At 43.6% G+C, this 22664-nt stretch overlaps 1 protein-coding gene across 2 annotated transcripts in view; it reads left to right on the top strand.

Moving 5' to 3' along the window:
* The window catches only part of LOC118368247 (fibroblast growth factor receptor-like 1), a 61328-nt gene that overhangs the window by 20233 nt on the left and 18431 nt on the right, over positions 1–22664 (top strand). For both annotated transcript variants that reach the window (XM_035752197.2, XM_052496831.1), the window contains exon 3: positions 17233–17505. In XM_035752197.2, the coding sequence (XP_035608090.1) occupies positions 17233–17505 (273 nt within the window). The remainder of the gene's footprint in view (positions 1–17232; positions 17506–22664) is intronic.

Raw genomic sequence — 22664 nt, 5'->3', positions numbered from 1 at the left:
TAAATAGGCCATAGTGGCAAAATAATTACAATTTACCAATTAAACACTGGAGTGATAGATGTGCAGAAGATGAATGTGCAAGTGGAGATACTTGGGTGCAAAGGAGCAAAACATAAATCCAATATGGGGATGAGGTAGTTGTGTGGGCTATTTACAGATTGGCTATGTTTAGATGCAATGATCGGGAAGCTGCTCTGACAGCTGATGCTTAAAGTTAGTGAGGGAGATATGTCTCCAGCTTTAGGGATTTTTGCAATTCGTTCCAGGCATTGGCAGCAGAGAACTGGAACGAAAGGCGGCCAAAGGCGGAGTTGGCTTTGGGGGTGACCAGTGATATATACCTGCTGGAGCACATGCTACAGGTGCGTGCTGCTATGGTGACCAGTGAGCTGAGATAAGACGGGGCTTTGCCAAGCAAATACTTATAGATCACCAGGAGCCAGTGGGTTTGGCGACGAATATGAAGCGAGGACCAGCCAACGAGAGGATACAGGTCGCAATGGTGGGGGCTTCGGTGACAAAGATGGATGGCATGCGATAGACTACATCCAATTTTCTGAGTAGAGTGTTGGAGGCTATTGTGTAAATGACATCACCGAAGCCAAGGATCGGTAGGATAGTCAGTTTTATGAGGGTATGTTTGGCAGCATGAGTGAAGGATGCTTAGTTGCGAAATAGGAAGCCGATTCTAGATTTACTTTTGGATTGGAGATGCTTAATGTGAGTCTGGAAGGAGAGTTTACAGTCTAACATACACCTAGGTATTTTGTAGTTGTCCACATATTCTAAGTCAGAACCGTCCAGAGTAGTGATGCTGGACGGGCGGGCAGGTGTGGGCAGTGATCGGTTGAAGAGCATGCATTTAGTTTTGCTTGCATTTAAGAGCAGTTGGAGGCCACGGAAGGAGTGTTGTATGGCATTAAAGCTTGTCTGGAGGTTTGTTAACACAGTGTCCGAAGAAGGGCCAGAAGTATACAGAATGGTGTCGTCTGCAAATCACCAGCAGCAAGAGTGACATCAGTGATTTATACAGAGAGAAGAGTCGGCCCGAGAATTGAACCCTGTGGTACCCCCATAGAGACTGCCAGAGGTTCGGACAACAGGCCCTCCGATTTGACACACTGAACTCTGTCTGAGAAGTAGTTGGTGAACCAGGCGAGGCAGTCATTTGAGAAATCAAGGCTGTTGAGTCTGCCGATAAGAATGCGGTGATTAACAGAGTTGAAAGCCTTGGCCAGGTTGAGGAATACGGCTGCACAGTATTGTCTTTTACCGATGACGGTTATGATATCATTTAGTACGTTGAGCGTGGCTGAGGTGCACCCATGACCAGCTCTGAAACCAGATTGCATAGTGGAGAAGGTATGGTGGGATTTGAAATGGTTGGTGATCTGTTTGTTAACTTGGCTTTCGAAGACTTTAGAAAGGCAGGGTAGGATAGATATAGTTCTGTAACAGTTTGGGTCAAGAGTGTCACCCCCTTTGAAGAGGGGGATGACCACAGCAGCTTTCCAATCTTTTGGGATCTCAGACGATACGAAAGAGAGGTTGAACAGGCTGGTAATAGGGGTTGCAACAATTGCGGAAGATCATTTTAGAAAGAGAGGGTCCAGATTGTCTAACCCAGCTGATTTTGCAGGAGAAATGGGGAGGCTTGGGCAAGTTGCTGTGGGGGGTTGCAGAGCTGTTGACTGGGGTAGGGGTAGCCAGGTGGAAAGCATGAAATTCTCGATTATTGTAGATTTATCGATGGTGACAGTGTTTCCTAGCCTCAGTGCAGTGGGCAGCTGGGAGGAGGTGTTCTTATTCTCCATGGACTTTACAGTGTCCCAGAACTTTTTGGAGTTTGTGCTACAGGATGCACATTTCTGTTTGAAAAGCTATCCTTTGCTTTCCTAACTGCCTGTGTATATTGGTTCCTAACTTCCCTGAAAAGTTGCATATCGCGGGGGCTGTTCGATGCTAATGCAGTACGCTACAGGATGTTTTTGTGCTGGTCAAGGAAAGTCTGGAGTGAACCAAGGGCTATATCTGTACTTAGTTCTACAGTTTTTGAATGGGTCATGCTTATTTAAGATGGTGAGGAATGCACTTTTAAAGAATAACCAGGCATCCTCTACTGACAAAATGAGGTCAATACCCATGAACTGTCTTTACATGAATTACAAATTGGCCATTAGCTGAATTTGCTGATTGTGTGTGATTTCCGTGTCCGTCTAAGTTACGTAATAATTGTTTTGTGCATCACGTTCACTTTGCAAATGTATTTCTGCAGGTGCTTTGGTAAAGGGACTGTGTGACTCCATGTGTGAGGTTGGTGAATGAAGGAGACAGAGACAGATCAAATAAAGAGAGATAGAGACCGACTGGCAGACAGAGATGGATAGAGTGTAGTGACCTTTGTGGGGAAGACCTGTAAGATGAACCGGTAAAGCGGTGAACAAATTGTCACTGTGGAAGGGCGGGTACCTCCGGGTAATGACAGGCACAACAGCTCCACGATGACAGATTGATTTCAGACAATATTCCTGGATTGTCAAGAGGCCCCATGGCTGTCAGTAGGAGCTTTTCATGAAGCACCAAATAATACAAACCCTGCAGCTAGAGAAGGGAAGAGAGCAGGCAGAAAAACAACCTGCCAGGGTTGTCAGACTGATTTCTGAGGAGGAAGGAGTATTAGTTCAAACCTAATTAGAAGTTTATTTTATTGTTGTTTTTTTGTTGCTTTTTGCCACATTTTTTATATCCAATTGGTAGTTACAGTCTTGTCCCATCACTGCAACTCCCGTACGGACTTGGGAGAGACGAAGGTCGAGTGTCATGCGTCCTCCGAAACACGACCCTGCCCAGCCGCACTGGTTATTGACACACTGCTCGCTGCACCAATGTGTCGGAGGAAACACCGTCCAACTGGCAACTGTGTCAGGGTGCATGCGCCTGGCCCGCCACAGGAGACGCTAGAGAGCAATGGGACAAGGTAATCCCCGCCGGCCAAACCCTCCCCTAACCCGTAAAAGCTGGGCCAATTGTGCACCGCCTCATGCACGCACCGCCTCATGCACCTCAAGCACTGAGGACCGCTGCACCACTCGGGAGGCCCGAAGGGGTTTAATCTTTAACCCACTGTGGTTGGTGAGGTAGACAGATTGACGTACAGATGAATAACTCTATCTATGTGTCTGTATTGGTGTGGGGAGGCCACAATAATTTGACATGTTTCGCTCCTCTCCAATCATTTGACAAGCATAGCAATAAACAGGTGCACATATGCCCTCTACTGTCCCCCCATCCACACACACAGAGAGAGAGAAAATAGTTTTTCGGTTTTAATGTGTCATGTGCCAGAGGCTGAGCCCAGACCAGACCAGGGTGCAGGGAGCAGGGTGTGAGATTGTTGACATTCTTGGTTACTGCCGCCTGGACCCTCCTAATCCCCTTCACTCCCTCCAACTCTCCTCTACGCGTCCCTACGAGCTGTGTGTTCAAGGACGCCTCACTGCCATCTTAGCCTCGGCTCTCTAAATCAACCTCTCTCTTACTTTAACCCTCACCCTACTCCTCTCTTTCTAACTTCTCTTCCATTCTCTCTCTCCATCTTTAACTCCCCCTCTGTGATCCTCTCTCTCACTGCCCTCCAATCTCTTCCTAACTTTACCCCTCTCTCTTACTCCCCCTCCCTCCCTCTCTCTCTCCCTCCTTCCCTCTCCTCTGATAAGTACCCCTAAGCCCACTCTCTGCTCTTGTGTGTGCACCATGCTGTGGGCTAATGGAGTGAGATAAAGCTGCGTGGCGTAGTGAATGGCACTCACTGTGCTCTCCCTGTGACAAACCAGGCCTTTGCACATGCTCAGATGAGCAGTAAAGCAATGCTTCATAAACAAATGTGCTCTCTGTTATAGTATTGATATTCAGCACAACATATATGGCTATGTCCAAAGGGGTTAACATTTCCATTTGTTCCGGCACTCAATGCATGCTTTTTCAAAATAACCTGTTAAAAGCTATATAGCAGCAGTAATTGTTATTGATACATGGTTCTCATGCACAGCTACAGTCACTCAGACAGGATGGCAGAGTATAGCGGATATGTGATAATGTCCTTGGTCCAGTGGTCCTGTGATGATTGCAGCATGGACTCTGGCATACATACACACACTTCTCCCCTCAGCAGCAGCTGCGGCTGGTAGAAGGCCTTCAAGCCTAATGAAATATAGCAGCTCAGAGTTCAAAGGCTCCACAGTAGGGCCTGTTAGAAGTATGCTGTGTGATGGAGATGTTTCCAGAAGCTTTATGACGCTGGACTCATTTCTGCCTTTTTTCCTGTTTGTTTGATGGAGCCTGCAGGAGCCTGTTATTCTGCATGGGGCCATAGGAGGGGAAGCGGAGGCTGAACTTTATAATTGTCAGACCCAGCTTCCTCTCAGCTTTGAAGTGGCAGCAGTTGTATTTCAATTCATTAACATTGATAACATAGGTTGGCAGGAGCATTCTCCCTCTCCCTCCCTCTCTTTTCATAGTCTCATGCCACCTAATAGGTCTTACTCTCCTGGTATTCCCACCACTGCACCTGTGGCTATTCAGCCCACATCAGATGGTGCCGAAGAAAGCCTTATTGCCCCCCCCCCCCTGCCAGGTGTAGTCTTACCCTTCTCTTATCTATTGATTGGAGAGGTGAAAGGGTCAAATAAAAGGTATTGATTACCAGACGAGGTGAAGTTGGTGGGCAGGGTGTCTGGGGTTGATAAGAAAAGACAGCATTCTTTACCCACTGCTGTCAGAGAACCCACCCTCTGTCTCTGTCTCTCCCTCTCTCTCTCTCTGCCCCCCTTTCTCTCTGTCACCTGGCATCTATTCTTGAGTCGCCAGGGTGTCCCTTTCTCTGAATGATCTTTATCTGTGCTTGTGAAATGTATAGCCCAGCCTGGCGCAGCAGTGGTCTCAGGACAGAAGCTCTGGCCTTTCACACACTCCCCATGCCATGATGACTACCTCACCTTTTCCCAACACTCAACCTCTAAAGTCTCAAGTAAAGCCGCTGGTCCTGGGTTCGGTTTCTTGCTTTCATTTATTTATTTATTTATTTCCATATCCACCTTCCTTTTTCCTCCTCCTGTTTTGGCTGGCTTGGATAGATTAAATGTGTGTAACATGCTATCCCACTGTTTTTTTGCAATATAAAAGTTTCCCTGAGGTTTTAAGAGATTTATAGTAAGATGGTATTTCCCTTGAACCACAGCTTCTACTGAACACTGATGCCGCTGGGCAGTTAGTGAAGACTGATGCCTGCCCCTGCCTGGAGACTAGTATGCTTCACTAAGGAAACAGACAAGCAGTAGTGAAGGGAAGAAATGCCTCTCACTCACTGATCCAGAACAAGTGTCACGCCCTGACCATAGAGAGCCCTTAGCGTGACTATCTAGTATAGATATTTCTATGTGGGTGCTAATATGGTTCCCAATTAGAGGCAGCTGTTTATCGTTGCCTCTGATTGGGGATCATATTTAGGTAGGTTGTTTCCCCACCTGCATTTGTGGGATATTATTTTGTGTTTTGTGCACCACTTAGTAACGGTTCATTGTGAGTTTATTTGATTTATTGTTTTGTTTTGCTAAGTTTCACTTTATAATAAATATGTGGAACTCAACGTCCGCTGCGCCTTGGTCTGTCTCTATACACGATTGTTGCAACAAGAGTGGTTTAATACTTTCAAATGGTTAAAGTTAGGATTGGTGAGAGTAAAGCTGATTTTGGATCAGTGTTTCTGAACAATGTCTTGCTAGAGTCAAAATATTGAATCTCATCGATGTTGAATCTCTGTCAGTGGCTCATGGTGTTTAAGAGAAAATTGTTTTGTTTATGCATAATCAAATAACATTCAGCTCAGACACCCATACATACCCCACACGACATGCCATCTGGGATCTCTTCCAAGTTCCAAGGTCCAAAATAAATGCAAGGAAACTCACATTATTACACAGAGCCGTGATCACACTCCCTTCCAACTACTCAAGCAAACAGCAAAAGGACCTTTAAAAAACAGATTAAACATCTCATGGACGAGGGGACAAAAACACACACACACATAATTGTTTTGTTGTATTGTTTGTATATTGTTATATTTGACATTTGTGTGACTCTCCTTGTCTCTCAGTGAATCAGTGTTTTGTTACTTGTGTTTTTGTGGACATTTACATTTAAGTCATTTAGCAGACGCTCTTATCCAGAGCGACTTACAAATTGGTGCATTCACCTTATGACATCCAGTGGAACAGCCACTTTACAATAGTGCATCTAAATCTTTTAGGGGGGGTGAGAAGGATTACTTATCCTATCCTAGGTATTCCTTAAAGAGGTGGGGTTTAAATATTTTGGTTTAAATAATGCAAAAACAAAGTGTTGGAGAAGAAAGTAAGTGCAATATGTGCCATGTAAAAAAAACATCTAAGTTCCTTGCTCAGAACATGAGCCCATATGAAAGCTGGTGGTTCCTATTAACAGGAGTCTTCAATATTCCCAGTTAAGAAGTTTTAGGTTGTAGTTATTATAGGAATTATAGGACTATTTCTCTCTATACGATTTGTATTTCATATACCTTTGACTATTGGATGTTCTTATAGGCACTTTAGTATTGCCAGTGTAACAGTATAGCTTCCATCCCTCTCATCGCCCCTACCTCGGCTCAAACCAGGAATACATTGACAACAGCCACCCTCGAAGCAGCATTACACATCCCTCCATAAAAGCCGAGGCCCTTGCAGAGCAAGGGGAACAACCACTCCAAGTCTCAGAGCGAGTGACGTTTGAAACGCTATTAGCGCGCACCCCGCTAACTAGCTAGCCATTTCACATCGGTTACACCAGCCTAATCTCGGGAGTTGATAGGCTTGAAGTCATAAACAGCTCAATGCTTGAAGCACAGTGATGAGCTGCTGGCAAAACGCATGAAAGTGCTGTTTGAATGAATGCTTACGAGCCTGCTGGTCCCTACCATCGCTCAGTCAGACTGCTCTATCAAATCATAGACTTAATTATAACATAATAACACACAGAAATACGAGCCTTAGGTCATTAATATGGTCGAATCCAGAAACTATCATCTCGAAAACAATACGTTTATTCTTTCAGTGAAATACGGAACCGTTCCGTATTTTATCTAACGGGTGGCATCCCTAAGTCTAAATATTGCTGTTACATTGCACAACCTTCAATGTTATGTCATAATCTGGCACATCTCATCCAAGATGGCATAGCAGTTCAGACGTATTTTGTCCTCGTCTTGTCGTGTCCCGTATATATATATATTTACAACTTTTTTCACATACATTTTTTAATTTTCCATAAACTTATACAGAAACTCATCTTCAAAACACTCTCCTGCAACCCGCCTCACCAATTTATATTTATAAAAAAGTATTATTTACCTCAAATCTGTAATCCTCCAAGAAGCTAGCCAGAAACTCCAAGAAGCTAGCCAGAAACTAGCCAGAACCTAGCCAGAAGCTAGCCAGAAGCTAATCCAGAAGCTAATCAGAAGCTAGTTCAGAAGCTAGTTAGCTTGAGTTATCCGGCTGGCTCCTCCGTCGCGTCGTTACCTGAATGCCCATCTGCGGCCTGCTAACCGTTAGCTGTCTTATCGGCTGCTATCTGAATAGACAATCGGACAATTTATTTATTTGTTTTTATTATTATTTTATTTTTTTTCTTCTTGGGCCTCTATAACTATATCTATTGTTTTTTTGTGTTTTTTTTGTGATTTGGATTAATCCCCTCTACCACACGGAACCCCACTAATCTACTGAAGGAACGCAAGAGGTGGCTAATAACAGACCTCCATCCTATGCTAGCTTGCTACCGATGGCCTGGCTAGCTGTCTAAATCGCTGTGACCCCCAACCAACCTCTCCACTCACTGGACCCTTTTGATCACTCGACAAAGCATGCCTCTCCTTAATGTCAATATGCCTTGTCCATTGCTGTTCTGGTTAGTGTTTATTGGCTTATTTCACTGTAGAGCCTCTAGTCCTGCTCATTATACCTTATCCAACCTATTAGTTCCACCACCCACACATGCAATGACATCTCCTGGTTTCAATTATGTTTCTAGAGACAATATCTCTCTCTTCATCACTCAATACCTAGGTTTACCTCCACTGTATTCACATCCTACCATACCTTTGTCTGTACATTATACCTTGATGCTATTTTATCGCCCCCACAAACCTCCTTTTACTCTCTGTTCCAGACGTTCTAGACGACCAATTCTTATTGCTTTTAGCCGCACCCTTATTCTCCTCCTCCTCTGTTCCTCTGGCGATGTAAAAGTGAATCCAGGCCCTGCAGTGCCTAGCTCCACTCCTATTCTCCAGGCGCTCTCTTTTGACGACTTCTGGAAACGTAATAGCCTTGGTTTCATGCATGTTAACATTAGAAGCCTCCTCCCTAAGTTTGTTCTATTCATTGCTTTAGCACACTCTGCCAACCCGGATGTTCTAGCTGTGTCTGAATCCTGGCTTAGGAAGACCACCAAAAATTCTGAAATTTTAATTCCAAACTACAACATTTTCAGACAAGATAGAACTGCCAAAGGGGGCGGTGTTGCAATCTACTGCAAAGATAGCCTGCAGAGTTCTGTCCTACTATCCAGGTCTGTACCCAAACAATTTGAACTTCTACTTTTAAAAATCCACCATCTAAAAACAAGTCTCTCACCGTTGCCGCCTGCTATAGACCACCCTCTGCCCCCAGCTGTGCTCTGGACACCATATGTGAACTGATTGCCCCCCATCTATCTTCAGAGCTCGTGCTGCTAGGCGACCTAAACTGGAACATGCTTAACACCCCAGCCATCCTACAATCTAAACTTGATACCCTCAATCTCACACAAATTATCAATGAACCTACCAGGTACCTCCCCAAAGCCGTAAACACGGGCACCCTCATAGATATCATCCTAACCAACTGGCCCTCTAAATACACCTCTGCTGTCTTCAACCAAGATCTCAGCGATCACTGCCTCATTGCCTGCATCCGTAATGGGTCAGCGGTCAAACGACCTCCACTCATCACTGTAAAACGCTCCCTGAAACACTTCAGCGAGCAGGCCTTTCTACTCGACCTGGCCGGGGTATCCTGAAAGGATATTGATCTCATCCCGTCAGTAGAGGATGCCTGGATATTTTTTTTAAATGCCTTCCTAACCATCTTAAATAAACATGCCCCATTCAAGAAATTTAGAACCAGGAACAGATATAGCCCTTGGTTCTCCCCAGACCTGACTGCCTTTAACCAACACAAAAACATCCTATGGCGTTTGCATTAGCATCGAACAGCCCCCGTGATATGCAGCTGTTCAGGGAAGCTAGAAACCATTATACACAGGCAGTTAGAAAAGCCAAGGCTAGCTTTTTCAAGCAGAAATTTGCTTCCTGCAACACTAACTCAAAAAAGGTCTGGGACACTGTAAAGTCCATGGAGAATAAGAACACCTCCTCCCAGCTTCCCACTGCACTGAAGATAGGAAACACTGTCACCACTGATAAATCCACCATAATTGAGAATTTCAATAAGCATTTTTCTACGGCTGGCCATGCTTTCCACCTGGCTACTCCTACCCCGGTCAACAGCACTGCACCCCCCACAGCAACTCGCCCATGCCTCCCCCTTTCTCCTTCTCCCAAATCCGTTCAGCTGATGTTCTGAAAGAGCTGCAAAATCTGGACCCCTACAAATCAGCCGGGCTAGACAATCTGGACCCTTTCTTTCTAAAATTATCTGCCGAAATTGTTGCCACCCCTATTACTAGCCTGTTCAACCTCTCTTTCGTGTCGTCTGAGATTCCCAAAGATTGGAAAACAGCTGCGGTCATCCCCCTCTTCAACGGGGGGGACACTCTTGACCCAAACTGCTACAGACCTATATCTATCCTACCATGCCTTTCTAAGGTCTTCGAAAGCCAAGTCAACAAACAGATTACCGACCATTTCGAATCTCACCATACCTTCTCTGCTATGCAATCTGGTGTCAGAGCTGGTCATGGGTGCACCTCAGCCACGCTCAAGGTCCTAAACGATATCTTAACCGCCATCGATAAGAAACATTACTGTGCAGCCGTTTTCATTGATCTGGCCAAGGCTTTCGACTCTGTCAATCACCACATCCTCATCGGCAGACTCGACAGCCTTGGTTTCTTAAATGATTGCCTCGCCTGGTTCACCAACTACTTCTCTGATAGAGTTCAGTGTGTCAAATCGGAGGGTCTTCTGTCCGGACCTCTGGCAGTCTCTATGGGGGTGCCACAGGGTTCAATTCTTGGACCGACTCTCTTCTCTGTATACATCAATGATGTCGCTCTTGCTGCTGGTGAGTCTCTGATCCACCTCTACGCAGACGACACCATTCTGTATACTTCTGGCCCTTCTTTGGACACTGTGTTAACAACCCTCCAGGCAAGCTTCAATGCCATACAACTCTCCTTCCGTGGCCTCCAATTGCTCTTAAATACAAGTAAAACTAAATGCATGCTCTTCAACTGATCGCTACCTGCACCTACCCACCTGTCCAACATCACTACTCTGGACGCTCTGACTTATAATACGTGGACAACTACAAATACTTAGGTGTCTGGTTAGACTGTAAACTCTCCTTCCAGACCCATATCAAACATCTCCAATCCAAAGTTAAATCTAGAATTGGCTTCCTATTTTGCAAAAAAGCATCCTTCACTCATGCTGCCAAACATACCCTCGTAAAACTGACCATCCTACCAATCCTCGACTTTGGTGATGTCATTTACAAAATAGCCTCCAATACCCTACTCAACAAATTGGATGCAGTCTATCACAGTGCAATCCATTTTGTCACCAAAGCCCCATATACTACCCACCATGGCGACCTGTACGCTCTCGTTGTCTGGCCCTCGCTTCATACTCGTCGCCAAACCCACTGGCTCCATGTCATCTACAAGACCCTGCTAGGTAAAGATTTGCAGTGGTCTGATACTCCTTCCATTTCAATATTATTGCTTGCACAGTGCTCCTTGGGATGTTTAAAGCTTGGGAAATCTTTTTGTATACAAATCCGGCTTTAAACTTCTTCACAACAGTATCTCGGACCTGCCTGGTGTGTTCCTTGTTCTTCATGATGCTCTCTGCGCTTTTAACGGACCTCTGAGACTATCACAGTGCAGGTGCATTTATACGGAGACTTGATTACACACAGGTGGATTGTATTGATCATCATTAGTAATTTAGGTCAACATTGGATCATTCAGAGATCCTCACTGAACTTCTGGAGAGAGTTTGCTGCACTGAAAGTAAAGGGGCTGAATAATTTTGCACGCCCAATTCTTCAGTTTTTGATTTGTTAAAAAAGTTTGAAATATCCAATAAATGCCGTTCCACTTCATGATTGTGTCCCACTTATTGTTGATTCTTCACAAAAAAATACATTTTTTTATCTTTATGTTTGAAGACGGAAATGTGGCAAAAGGTCGCAAAGTTCAAGGGGGCCGAATACTTTCGCAAGGCACTGTATATAGACTTGTTTGTACTGTATTATTGACTGTATGTTTGTTTTACACCATGTGTAACTCTGTGTCGTTGTATGTGTCGAACTGCTTTGCTTTATCTTGGCCAGGTCGCAATTGTAAATGAGAACTTGTTCTCAACTTGCCTACCTGGTTAAATAAAGGTTAAATAAATAAATAAATAATTACGTAAAATTCTGGCAAATTAGGTGGCCCAAACTCTGCGCGCAATGAACGCAAGAGAAGTGACACAATTTCACCTGGTTAATATTGCCTGCTAACCTGGATGTGTTTTCGCTAAATATGCAGGTTTAAAAATATATACTTCTGTGTATTGATTCTACGAAAGGCATTGATGTTTATGGTTAGGTACACATTGGAGCAAGACAGTCCTTTTTCGTGAATATGCACCGCATCGATTACATGCAACAAAGGACACGCTAGATAAACTAGTAATATCATCAACCATGTGTAGTTAACTAGTGATTATGATTGATTGATTGTATTTTATAAGATAAGTTTAATGCTAGCTAGCAACTTACCGTGGCTTCTTACAGCATTCGCGTAACAGGCAGTCTCCTTGTGGAGTGCAATGTAATCAGGTGGTTAGAGCATTGGACTAGTTAACTGTAAGGTTGCAAGATTGAATCCCCGAGCTGACAAGGTAAAAATCTGTCATTCTGCCCCTGAACAAGGCAGTTAACCCACTGTTCCTAGGCCGTCATTGAAAATAAGAATGTGTTCTTAACTGACTTGCCTAGTTAAATAAAGGATAAATAAAGGTTTAAAAAAATAATAATAATTAAAAATAATATAGAAATCGGCCAAATCGGTGTCCAAAAATAACAATTTTCGATTGTTATGAAAACTTGAAATCAGCCCTAATTAATCGGCCATTCCGATTAATCGGTCGACCTCTAGTACAAAGACCTAAATCAGTTGGGTTTACTGTATTGCATCACCCAGTATGTCTCACTGTGGTTTCATGAGACCCATCTGTTCTCTATTCTAATGTCTGTCAGCAGAACAGCCAATCCTTTATTGACCTGTTTGCGTTGACTAGAAAGACCAAAGCACTCTTATAGAAATCCAGGTGTTTTGAAGAAAACAGAAAGGAGGGAAGAGCTGCCAGCACATCTGAACATCACCTAAGACTGTCAGCCTAGCATAGTCTGCTTGTGTGTGTTCCTCTCTCTTTCTTTTTTATTTTCGTATTCCTTTTTCTCTCTCTAGATGTGTCCTCGTGTTGAATCAACAGTTTCTTAACCCCTTAAAACAGTTCATGAAACCAGAGCTATATTTAGCCTGAATCACAAGAATGAATGCCTCCTGTTGAATGTACCCCTTTCTCTTAAAATAATCCATCACCAAATTGAGCAAAGAAAAACGGAGCTAATTCTATGTCGCCAGACCTCCTTCTCTTCCTGCGTTATGAAAGATTCCATTCACACACAGAGCTCCGCTAAAGTAAGGCCCTTTCACCATTGCAGCAAAACTGGAAAGCCTATGCATGCGGTCATGTGTATCGCTTTCTGTTCACAGGGATGCTAATAAGGCAAACCATTTGTGTTAACACTGAAGTGCTGACCAGTTTGATGTAAATCATCTAGAGTTCCATTTGTCATCCCACTGTTTAGTAGCAGAGTTCCTCCACTGACATATAAGGACTTCCTCAGGGTAGATCCAAGTAAGTAAATGATGTGTCATAGAACATGTAAAAGAACAAACTGAATCTAAGTGTGTGAGAGAGTTACAAACTGATATCACTGCAATGGACCTGTTGAGTATTCACTTCATAGTGAGGGCCTCTCTAAGCATGTTATCTGAGGTTTCATTTCAGTTACATGGTTAAGAGAACCTCTCCTTGAGACGGAGGAGGAGTATTCCTGTTGAGGAGAGGATGTTGGTCAGGCATACAGCACAAATACTCATTATGTTATTCAGACGGTGGCCTTGACTTTCAGCACCTCTTCATGTTGTTTTTTTCAAAGCACATCAAAGGGCTTTTTAAGAGGAGAGACGGAGGGAGGAAATCATTTGTTGCACATTCCACGCACTTGGCGTGGCGGCCAAGCCAAAAACTGAAGAGCTTGGTTTTTTGTTGCAAAGAAGTGTTCTGGAGTGCTCTCAAGTCTCTAACAACACTAAAGAAATACTTTGCTTTGTGCTTCCTCTTGCATACAATGCCCTTTTTGAAAATACAATTTCTCAAAAGATAATTTGTATTTTAACACATGATATAGAAGAAAGAGAATGTGGGGTTAGAAAAATTTGACCCTTAAGACTTTGTTCTGTTAATGTTGAAGTAGTGCATTTTGACAGTTTGATACAGACCTTAGAAATTAGTTGGTTGTTCTATTTAATCTGTGGTAGAATATAGCTTCTCTGTTCTAATTGCACATTGAGAAGCAGTTGATTGCATTATATTAACACCCATTAGCTCTATGAGTTAGTTAAGCTGTGGGACTCAGGCAGGGCAGTGGGTATTTCCACCATGTGTTGTGACCTCTATCTCTGTGGTTGTGAGTAGATAGTCTGCTGAGGAGGACTGAACACTGAGCCCCTCTGTTCTGCTCTTCTGTTAGCAGAGGAGTGAGATATGGGCCGGCTGACAAGTCCCCTCACGTCCTCCTTGCAGAACTAAACAGTGGCAATTACAATGACAATTTCCTGTGCATGCTTCAGAACAGGAAGATCAGAGAGGATGGCAGAGCCTGTGCACTCCTTGTGTGTGTATCTGGGAGAATGTCTGTGTGCTAGATATTGATTGTATTTATTTATTTTATTTCACCTTTATTTAACCAGGTAGGCCAGTTGAGAACAAGTTCTCATTTACCACTACGATCTGGCCAAGATAAAGCAAAGCAGTGCGACAAAAACAACAACACAGAGTTTCACATGGGAAAAATATAAATACAGTGTGTGCCACTGTAGTAAGATTAAGGACGTAAGGCTATAAATAGGCCATAGTGGCGAAATAATTCCAATTGAGCATTAACACTGGAGTGATAGATGTGCAGATGATGATTTGCAAGTAGAGATACTGGGGTGCAAAAGAGCAACAAAACAATAACAATATGGGGATGAGGTAGTTGGGTGGGCTATTTATAGATGGGCTGTGTACACGTGCAGTGATCGGTACGCTGCTCTGACAGCTGATGCTTAAAGTTAGTGAGGTAGATTTAACACAGCATAGGGTTCACCTTCTCTCATGGAGCGGTCAGAGTGCAGTGGAAGGCTACAGTACACTCACCGTTTGTCTGTCCACTTTATGCACCGCCTAGCTAGTATCTAAGTCAAATTAAATGTATGTATATAGCCCTTCTTACATCAGCTGATATATCAAAGTGCTGTACAGAAACCCAGCCTAAAACCCCAAACAACAAGCAATGCAGGTGTAGAAGCATGGTGGCTAGGAAAAAAACCCTAGAAAGGCCAAAACCTAGGAAGAAACCTAGAGAGGAACCAGGCTATGAGGGGTGGCCAGTCCTCTTCTGGCTGTGCCGGGTGGAGATTATAACAGAACATGGCCAAGATGTTCAAATGTTCATAAATGACCAGCATGGTCAAATAATAATAATCCCAGTAGTTGTCGAGGGTGCAACAGGTCAGCACCTCAGAAGTAAATGTCAGTTGGCTTTTCATAGCCGATCATTGAGAGTATCTCTACCGCTCCTGCTGTCTCTAGAGAGTTGAAAACAGCAGGTCTGGGACAGGTAGCACATCCGGTGAACAAGTCAGTGTTCCATAGCCGCAGGCAGAACAGTTGAAACTGGAGCAGCAGCACGGCCAGGTGGACTGGGGACAGCAAGGAGTCATCATGCCGGGTAGTCCTGAGGCATGGTCCTAGGGCTCAGGTCCTCCGGGAGAGAGAAAGAAAGAAAGAATTAGAGAGAGTATACTTAAATTCACACAGGACATCGGATAAGACAGGAGAAATACTCCAGATATAACAGACTGACCCTAGCCCCCCGACACATAAACTACTGCAGCATAAATACTGGAGGCTGAGACAAGAGGGGTCAGGAGACACTGTGGCCCCCATCCAATAATACCTCCGGACAGGGCCAAACAGGCAGGATATAACCCCGCCAACTTTGCCAAAGCACTGCTTTAAGTGCTGTCTCAGTGAGTTGTGCAGGCCTCCTAAGTAACATTACTGTCACAGAGCATCTGAGCCCGCTCCACTTCACCAGATCTGAGGAGGCCAACCTGAGCCAATTAGGAGCAGGACGAGGGGCTACTGTCCACCCTACAGTGGCCCTGCCCTCTCCACTGCACTTTGATCTCCCACATGCTACACACAGGCAGAGCCTTCAACTCTCTCTGTCTATAATGGATGACAAGGCTAGTCCAATTATTACAATCTGGTTTCATCTCAGGGTAAACAGATGAAGGAAGGAGGTAATGAGTGAGCCCCCACATCTTCCCTAAAAGCATCCAAGAGATGTTGCTTCATTCAATTCAGCCCAATTCAGATATAAATTGTTTTCAATTAATTTCAAATGAAATATGAGTGAGTGTAATATGTTGTTTATGGATGTACAGTACCAGTCAAAAGTTTGGACGCACCTACTCGTTCAAGGGTTTTTCTTTTTTTTAATAGACTCATGGAGTAACCAAAAAAGTGTTAAACAAATCAAAATACATTTTACATTTTAGATTCTTCAAAGTAGCCACCATTTGCCTTGATGACAGCTTGGCACACTCTTGTCATTCTCTCAACCAGCCTGGAATGCTTTTCCAACAGTTTCGAAGGAGTTCCCATATATGCTGAGCACTTGTTGGCTGCTTTTCTTTCACTCTTCAGTCCAACTCATCCCAAACCATCTCAATTGGGTTGAAGTCGAGTGATTGTGGAGGCCAGGTCATCTGATGCAGCACTCCATCAGTCTCCTTAGTCAAATAGCCCTTACACAGCCAGGAGGTGTGTTTTGTGTCATTGTCCTGTTGAAAAACAAATGATAGTCCCACTAAGTGCAAACCAGATGGGATGGCATATCGCTGCAGAATGCTGTGGTAGCCATGCTGGTTAAATGTGTCTTGAATTCTAAATAAATTACTGACTGTGTCACCAGCAAAGCACGCCTACACCATCACACCTCCTCCTCCATGCTTCACTGGGGGAACCACACATGCGTAGATCATCCGTTCACCTACTCTGCCTCTCACAAAGATACGGCAGTTGGAACCAAAAATCCCAAATTTGGGCTCATCAGACCAAGAGACAGATTTCCACCAGTCTAATGTCCATTGCTTGTGTTTCATGAACCAAGCAAGTCTCTTCTTCGTATTGGTGTCTTCCAGTAGTGGTTTCTTGGCAGCAATTTGACCATGAAGGCCTGATTCACACAGTCTCTGAACAGTTGATGGTGAGATGTGTCTGTTTCTTGAACTCTGTTAAGCATTTATTTTGGCTGCAATCTGAGGTGCAATTAACAATTAACTAATGAACTTGCCCTCTGCAGCAGAGGTAACTCTGGGTTTTCCTTTCCTGTGGCGGTCCTCATGAGAGCCAGTTTCATCATAGCGCTTGATGGTTTTTCTGACTGCACTTGAGAAACTTTCAAAGTTCTTGAAATGTTCCGTATTGACCGACCTTTATGTCTTAAAGTAAAGTACTGTATATCAATCTAGTCTTTGTATTAAATGTTTAAATAAAATTTAGGCAAAAAGTTAAACTCATCGATTGTTTGTGTGTTGCTCCAGGACCTCCGCTGGTGGCTGAGAGGGTGGCCCATAGACAGTCAGTGCACCTGGGGAGTTCCATCAAGCTACCATGCCCTGTTGAAGGAGACCCGCCACCCCTCATCATGTGGACCAAAGACGGCCACAACATCCACAGCGGCTGGACCCGCTTCCGCATCCTCCGCCTGGGCCTGAAGATCAAGGAAGTGGAGGTTGAGGATGCTGGAACATACATCTGCAAAGCCACCAACGGCTTTGGCAGCGTCAGCATCAACTATACCCTCATTGTCATTGGTAAGTAGAAAGTTGTCTTGCGGTTAGGGCTGTTGCGGTGACCGACACACCGGCTGTCATTAGTCATGAAGGCAGTCAAATTCCACGTGGCCGTTTAGTCATGGTAATTAGGCTTCTCCAAGCTCTAATGCTGCTGCTGGTCATTAGTAGCCTACCAAACTTGCTAACTGCCTGGTACTCAGCACTCTATTGTCCCTCTAATCACTCTTACGTTAATGCAAATGTGTTGGAAAATCTAATCAAACACTTAATGAGAGCCCCCCCCTTTTAAGATTTAGATGCACTATTGTAAAGTGACTGTTCCACTGGATGTCATAAGGTGAATGCACCAATTTGTAAGTCGCTCTGGATAAGAGCGTCTGCTAAATGACTTAAATGTAAATGTAAATGAGCTCATGTTGCGGAACATTTCAATAGGCTATGGAATTGTGTGATGTAGCCTAGCCCACAGGCCTATATGTTTTAATAAGATTTATATCACAACTAAAGTGGCCAAATACCTTTTTAAAATTCAGCACATTAATCCACTTTACAAGGTGTGTAGAGCAGCACTTGAGTTTCAAGTTTGAGGAAGATCAAAAAAGATCAAAAATGCACTTTTATAATAAAAGCATTACATGCATAGTTGTGTTTCCAGTCACTTTTGATAATGGTGTTTTCCGCTAATGGAAAATTTGCGCTTAAAGCCTACTACCATGTACTCATTGCTGCGCTTATAATGTGAAGAAATAGTCTAATAGTTTATCAACATTTTAAGTTAAACGTTCTGATCTGTTGCGTCAGCCATATTGCATAAATACATTTTTTACCCCGTTTTCTCCCCAATTTTGTGGTATCCAATTGTTTTCAGTAGCTACTATCTTGTCTCATCGCTACAACTCCCGTACAGGCGCGGGAGAGAGTCATGCATCCTCCGATACACAACCCAACCAAGCCGCACTGCTTCTTAACACAGCGCCATCCAACCCGGAAGCCAGCCAATGTGTCTGAGGAAACACAGTGCACCTGGCAACCTTGGTTAGTACGCACTGCGCCCGGCCCGCCACAGGAGTCACTGGTGCGCGATGAGACAAGGTTATCCCTACCGGCCAACCCCTCCCTAACCTGGGCGACGCTAGGCCAACTGTGCGTCGCCCCACAGACCTCCCGGTCGCAGCCGGTTACGCCAGAGTCTGGGCACGAACCCAGGGTCTCTGGTGGCAGAGCTGGCGCTGCAGTACAGCGCCCTTAACCACTGCGCCACCCGGGAGGCCTTAAATACATTTTTTTTATGCTAGTGATTGTATTAATTTGAGATCTATCGCATCCCACAACTGTCCCAGACTATGTTTGCAATATTTATTTCTCGCACAGAATAAAATAGGTCAACTTTTGTACTATGGGGGATAGTAGATTGACATAGGCTAGTGCTTTTGCTGTTCGTTAGGCCTACTCATCTTGTTGGCTGACGAAAAGTAAATGTGGACAGTTCTTCCAATATCTTCAATATGCACATCGGAATTGGATAAGGATTCGCACAGTTGCGTCTCCGATGTGTCTGTCTTCACTTGTAGCCTGTGAGAAAGACCCGATCATGTGATGAAGTGCGCAGCACTCAGGGAGAAGGGCACAATGGCCACTAATCGCAAAAGGCATGGATTTTTTTAGGGTGCATTACGGTCACAAGGGAATGCCGCCATGAAATTCTAGAGATTATCAAGTGCTTGTCAAACTGTGAATGAGTGACTGATGTAGTGTGTAAAGCCTGCGCAAAAAAACATTAAAAATTATTAAAAATCTAAACATATAGCCTAACGTTTGTATAACAAATAAAGTTACATTAATAACAACTCTAAATTAAGCATACCTATTTCTTTGTTAACCTCTCAACACAGAATGGCCGCATGTGCGCACTCCCTCAAATCGTTGGGAGAAAATATTTGTTAAATTGTATTCTTCATAATATAAAATAATGCCACGGAATTCGAAGAAAGTCTTCTGCTAAATGAATCATAGCCAGATCAGGACCTAACATAAGGACAACTCAGAGTATGCTATTCTGTTCTTCTGAAATAAACTACATTTTCTTCATATCATGCTTCTTTAGACCTGTCTACATTTACTACATCTAAAATAAATCATGGATTTTTTTGTGAAGGTGTAGGCTATATTACATGGATTTCTTAGACTTTTTAAAATGTAGATCTTCCAAAGGTCAGCATCAGTAGCTTGTAGGCTATGTGTGGAAGCCAGGAGATGCTAAATGTGTTTATCACTGTCAATTACTGTGAGACCGACAGTTATTTGCTTGACAATCACCGGCTGACGAAATGTAGTTTGCCAAGTAATACCATTCATAGTGAAATCACTTTTAATATGACGCTACCCAGAAACCATGCATATGACTCAGACCGTGCCTCATCTTTTGAAGGAAGTGTTTCAAAGTCAGTCACTTAATGTTTCCTTCAGGTCAAGATCTTGTCGATTTACAGATGTTAAAAGACAACAACATGCACCATAGAGTCATGGCTTTGAAATAAGGGGATTTAGGAAGGGGGATTGTAGTTGATACCCTCCTCTCCTATATCTGTTATATCATTCACCACTTAAGCCCAAAGTCAACAGAGAGAATAGGATATTGTTTCATACTACATCATCCTCTGTGACTCAAGCGGATCTTCACTTCTTCCCTCTCCCCAGGCTAAGCTGTAGTTTGTCAAAGCAGGGGCTCCTTAACTTGGAATTGTCCAACAAGAAACATATTCCCCTTAACATTAACCTATTAAGCCTCTTAAAGCTTATAAGAGGACAAATGATGGTCTCATGTGCAAGAGACATACTTGTAACTCTCAGTCAAGTCAAGCAACTGTACAGTACAGTTTACTCTGTGCTAGAGTAGAGCGTGATGAATGAGAGGACTGGAGTGTGATAGCACTGTTTAGTTTAAGATGCCTAATTAGGTCCAGAGCCTCCTGCAGGGGAGGGGGGTGGATGGCAGGGGCCGACTGGAGGAGCTGCTTCCTGGTCTTGTGATCAAATCAAATTGTATTAGTCGCATACACAGATTTTCAGATGTTATCGCTGGTGCTTTGAAATGCTTGTGTTTATAGCTCCAACAGTGTAATAATTCCCAATAACCTAGGGCAGTGATTGGGGACACTGCCCTGTGTAGGGTGCCGTCTTTCGGATGGGACGTTAAACGGGTGTCCTGACTCTCTGAGGTCATTAAAGATCCCATGGCTCTTATCGAAAGAGTAGGGGTGTTAACCCCGGTGTCCTGGCTAAATTCCTGATCTGGCCCTCAAACCATCATGGTCACCTAATAATCCCCAGTTTACAATTGGCTCATTCATCCCCTCCTGTCCCCTGTAACTATTCCCCAGAAAAAAACACAATAATCCCGAAAAATAAATATCAGAACGAGCAATGTCAGAGAACGGAATAAAAATATATATACATATAATGGTGTGTAAAGACAGTATGGACAGTATATGACTAGAAAAGGTGTGTATAGCAGTAGTTATATACTGTAGGATGAGCCATCTCTAGAATGTGTAAAACAGTATGTAAACATTATTAAAGTGACCAGTGGTCAATTACTCTATAGGGTAGTACCGGGTGGTAGCTGGCTAGAACAGCGACTAAGGTGGTGGCCTTTCAAACTGGCCTTATTTTGGAGTAGAACCCTAATCACATAGATCAGACCAGGACAACAGAAAGTAAAGAGAATGGTGTCCGTTGAGTAGTATCATAGGGTCGAGATGCGGATCTGGGGAAGTGTTATTCTAACAAAGTTATTTTGGCTCACGTTAAAGATGAAGTTGACTGAGAAGTCAGAGAGAGGGTAGATCTGTTGATTGTCTCCCGAGTGGCGCAGCGGTCTAAGGCATTACTACAGACCCGGGTTCGATCCTAGGCTGTGTCACAGCCAGCCATGATCGGGAGACCCGTGAGGCGGCTCACAATTGGCCCAGCGTCATCCAGGTTAGGGGAGGGTTTGGCCGGCTGGGATTACCTTGTTCCATTGCGATTTAGCGACTCCTTGTGGCGGGCCTGGGCGCCTACAAGCTGACTTCGGTCGCCAGCTGGACGGTGTTTCCTCCGACACATTGGTGCGGCTGGCTTCCGGGTTAAGCGAGCAGTGTGTCAAGAAGCAGTGTGGCTTGGCAGGATCGTGTTTCGGAGGACGCATGGCTCTCAACCTTCGCTTCTCCTGAGTCAGTATGGGAGTTGCAGCAATGAGCTAAGACTGTAACTACCAATTGGATATCACAAAAAAAAAAAATTATCTGTTGACTGTTCCTGGACAATAAAAATAGATGTATAGACACACACCAAGAGGAGGAATGTCAAAATTCACACTAGAGTTGTATTTCATGGTTGTCTATGACTGTACTGTACTTACATTATTTTACTGTACATGGAAAATAAGAGCACTACTTTTGGCAGACATTTATCGAATGTGCAAAGTTTCAGGTTGCCCACATGATTGACAGTGGATCATGCTAAGTTCAGAACAATCCATATGATTGCAGAGTACAGCACCATTTGTATAAATCAAGTCAATGTATCCAAATGATAGATAGCATCTCTCCCTCTCGTCTTACCAGGGTTGGGTAGGATACTTTCTAAATGTAATCCATTACAGTTACTAGTTAGCCTACTTATCCAAAATTGTAATCAGTAATTACCCAAACTCAGTAACGTAATCGGATAACTTTACGTTACTTTTGGATGACTTTCCCCTTAAGAGGCATTCGAAGAAAACAAGAAGGATCCATCAAACACGTTTGGTGTGTTATCATAGTTGTTTCTGATTTGTGGTCAGACTCACTCAGATAGAACAAACTTATTTTCAATGCTGAATTAAATGTCATTGAGAAAACAGAAAGGTGTCATAGTGTCTTTTTTTGCAAACATCCTTTCTGAATTTAAAAGTAATCCAAGAAGTAATCATCTAGTTTTTAAAAAGTATCTGTAAACCCCCCCTACAGTATGTAAGCAGCAGGGTTGGAGAGTAATCTGATTACAAAAAACTTCAACTGTAATCAGTTACAATACCAGCAAAACATATTGTAATCAGGTTACAGATACTTTTTAAAAACTAGATGATTACTTCTTGGATTACTTTTAAATTTGTAACTCAAAACTGTTTTATATAGCTTGGCATCTGCAGTTTG

The sequence above is a fragment of the Oncorhynchus keta genome, chromosome 35 (assembly GCF_023373465.1).
Source record: "Oncorhynchus keta strain PuntledgeMale-10-30-2019 chromosome 35, Oket_V2, whole genome shotgun sequence".
In the NCBI taxonomy this organism is placed as follows: Eukaryota; Metazoa; Chordata; class Actinopteri; order Salmoniformes; family Salmonidae; genus Oncorhynchus; species Oncorhynchus keta.
Note: the sequence above shows the minus strand (reverse complement) of the source record. Positions and strands in the feature narration are given on the sequence as shown.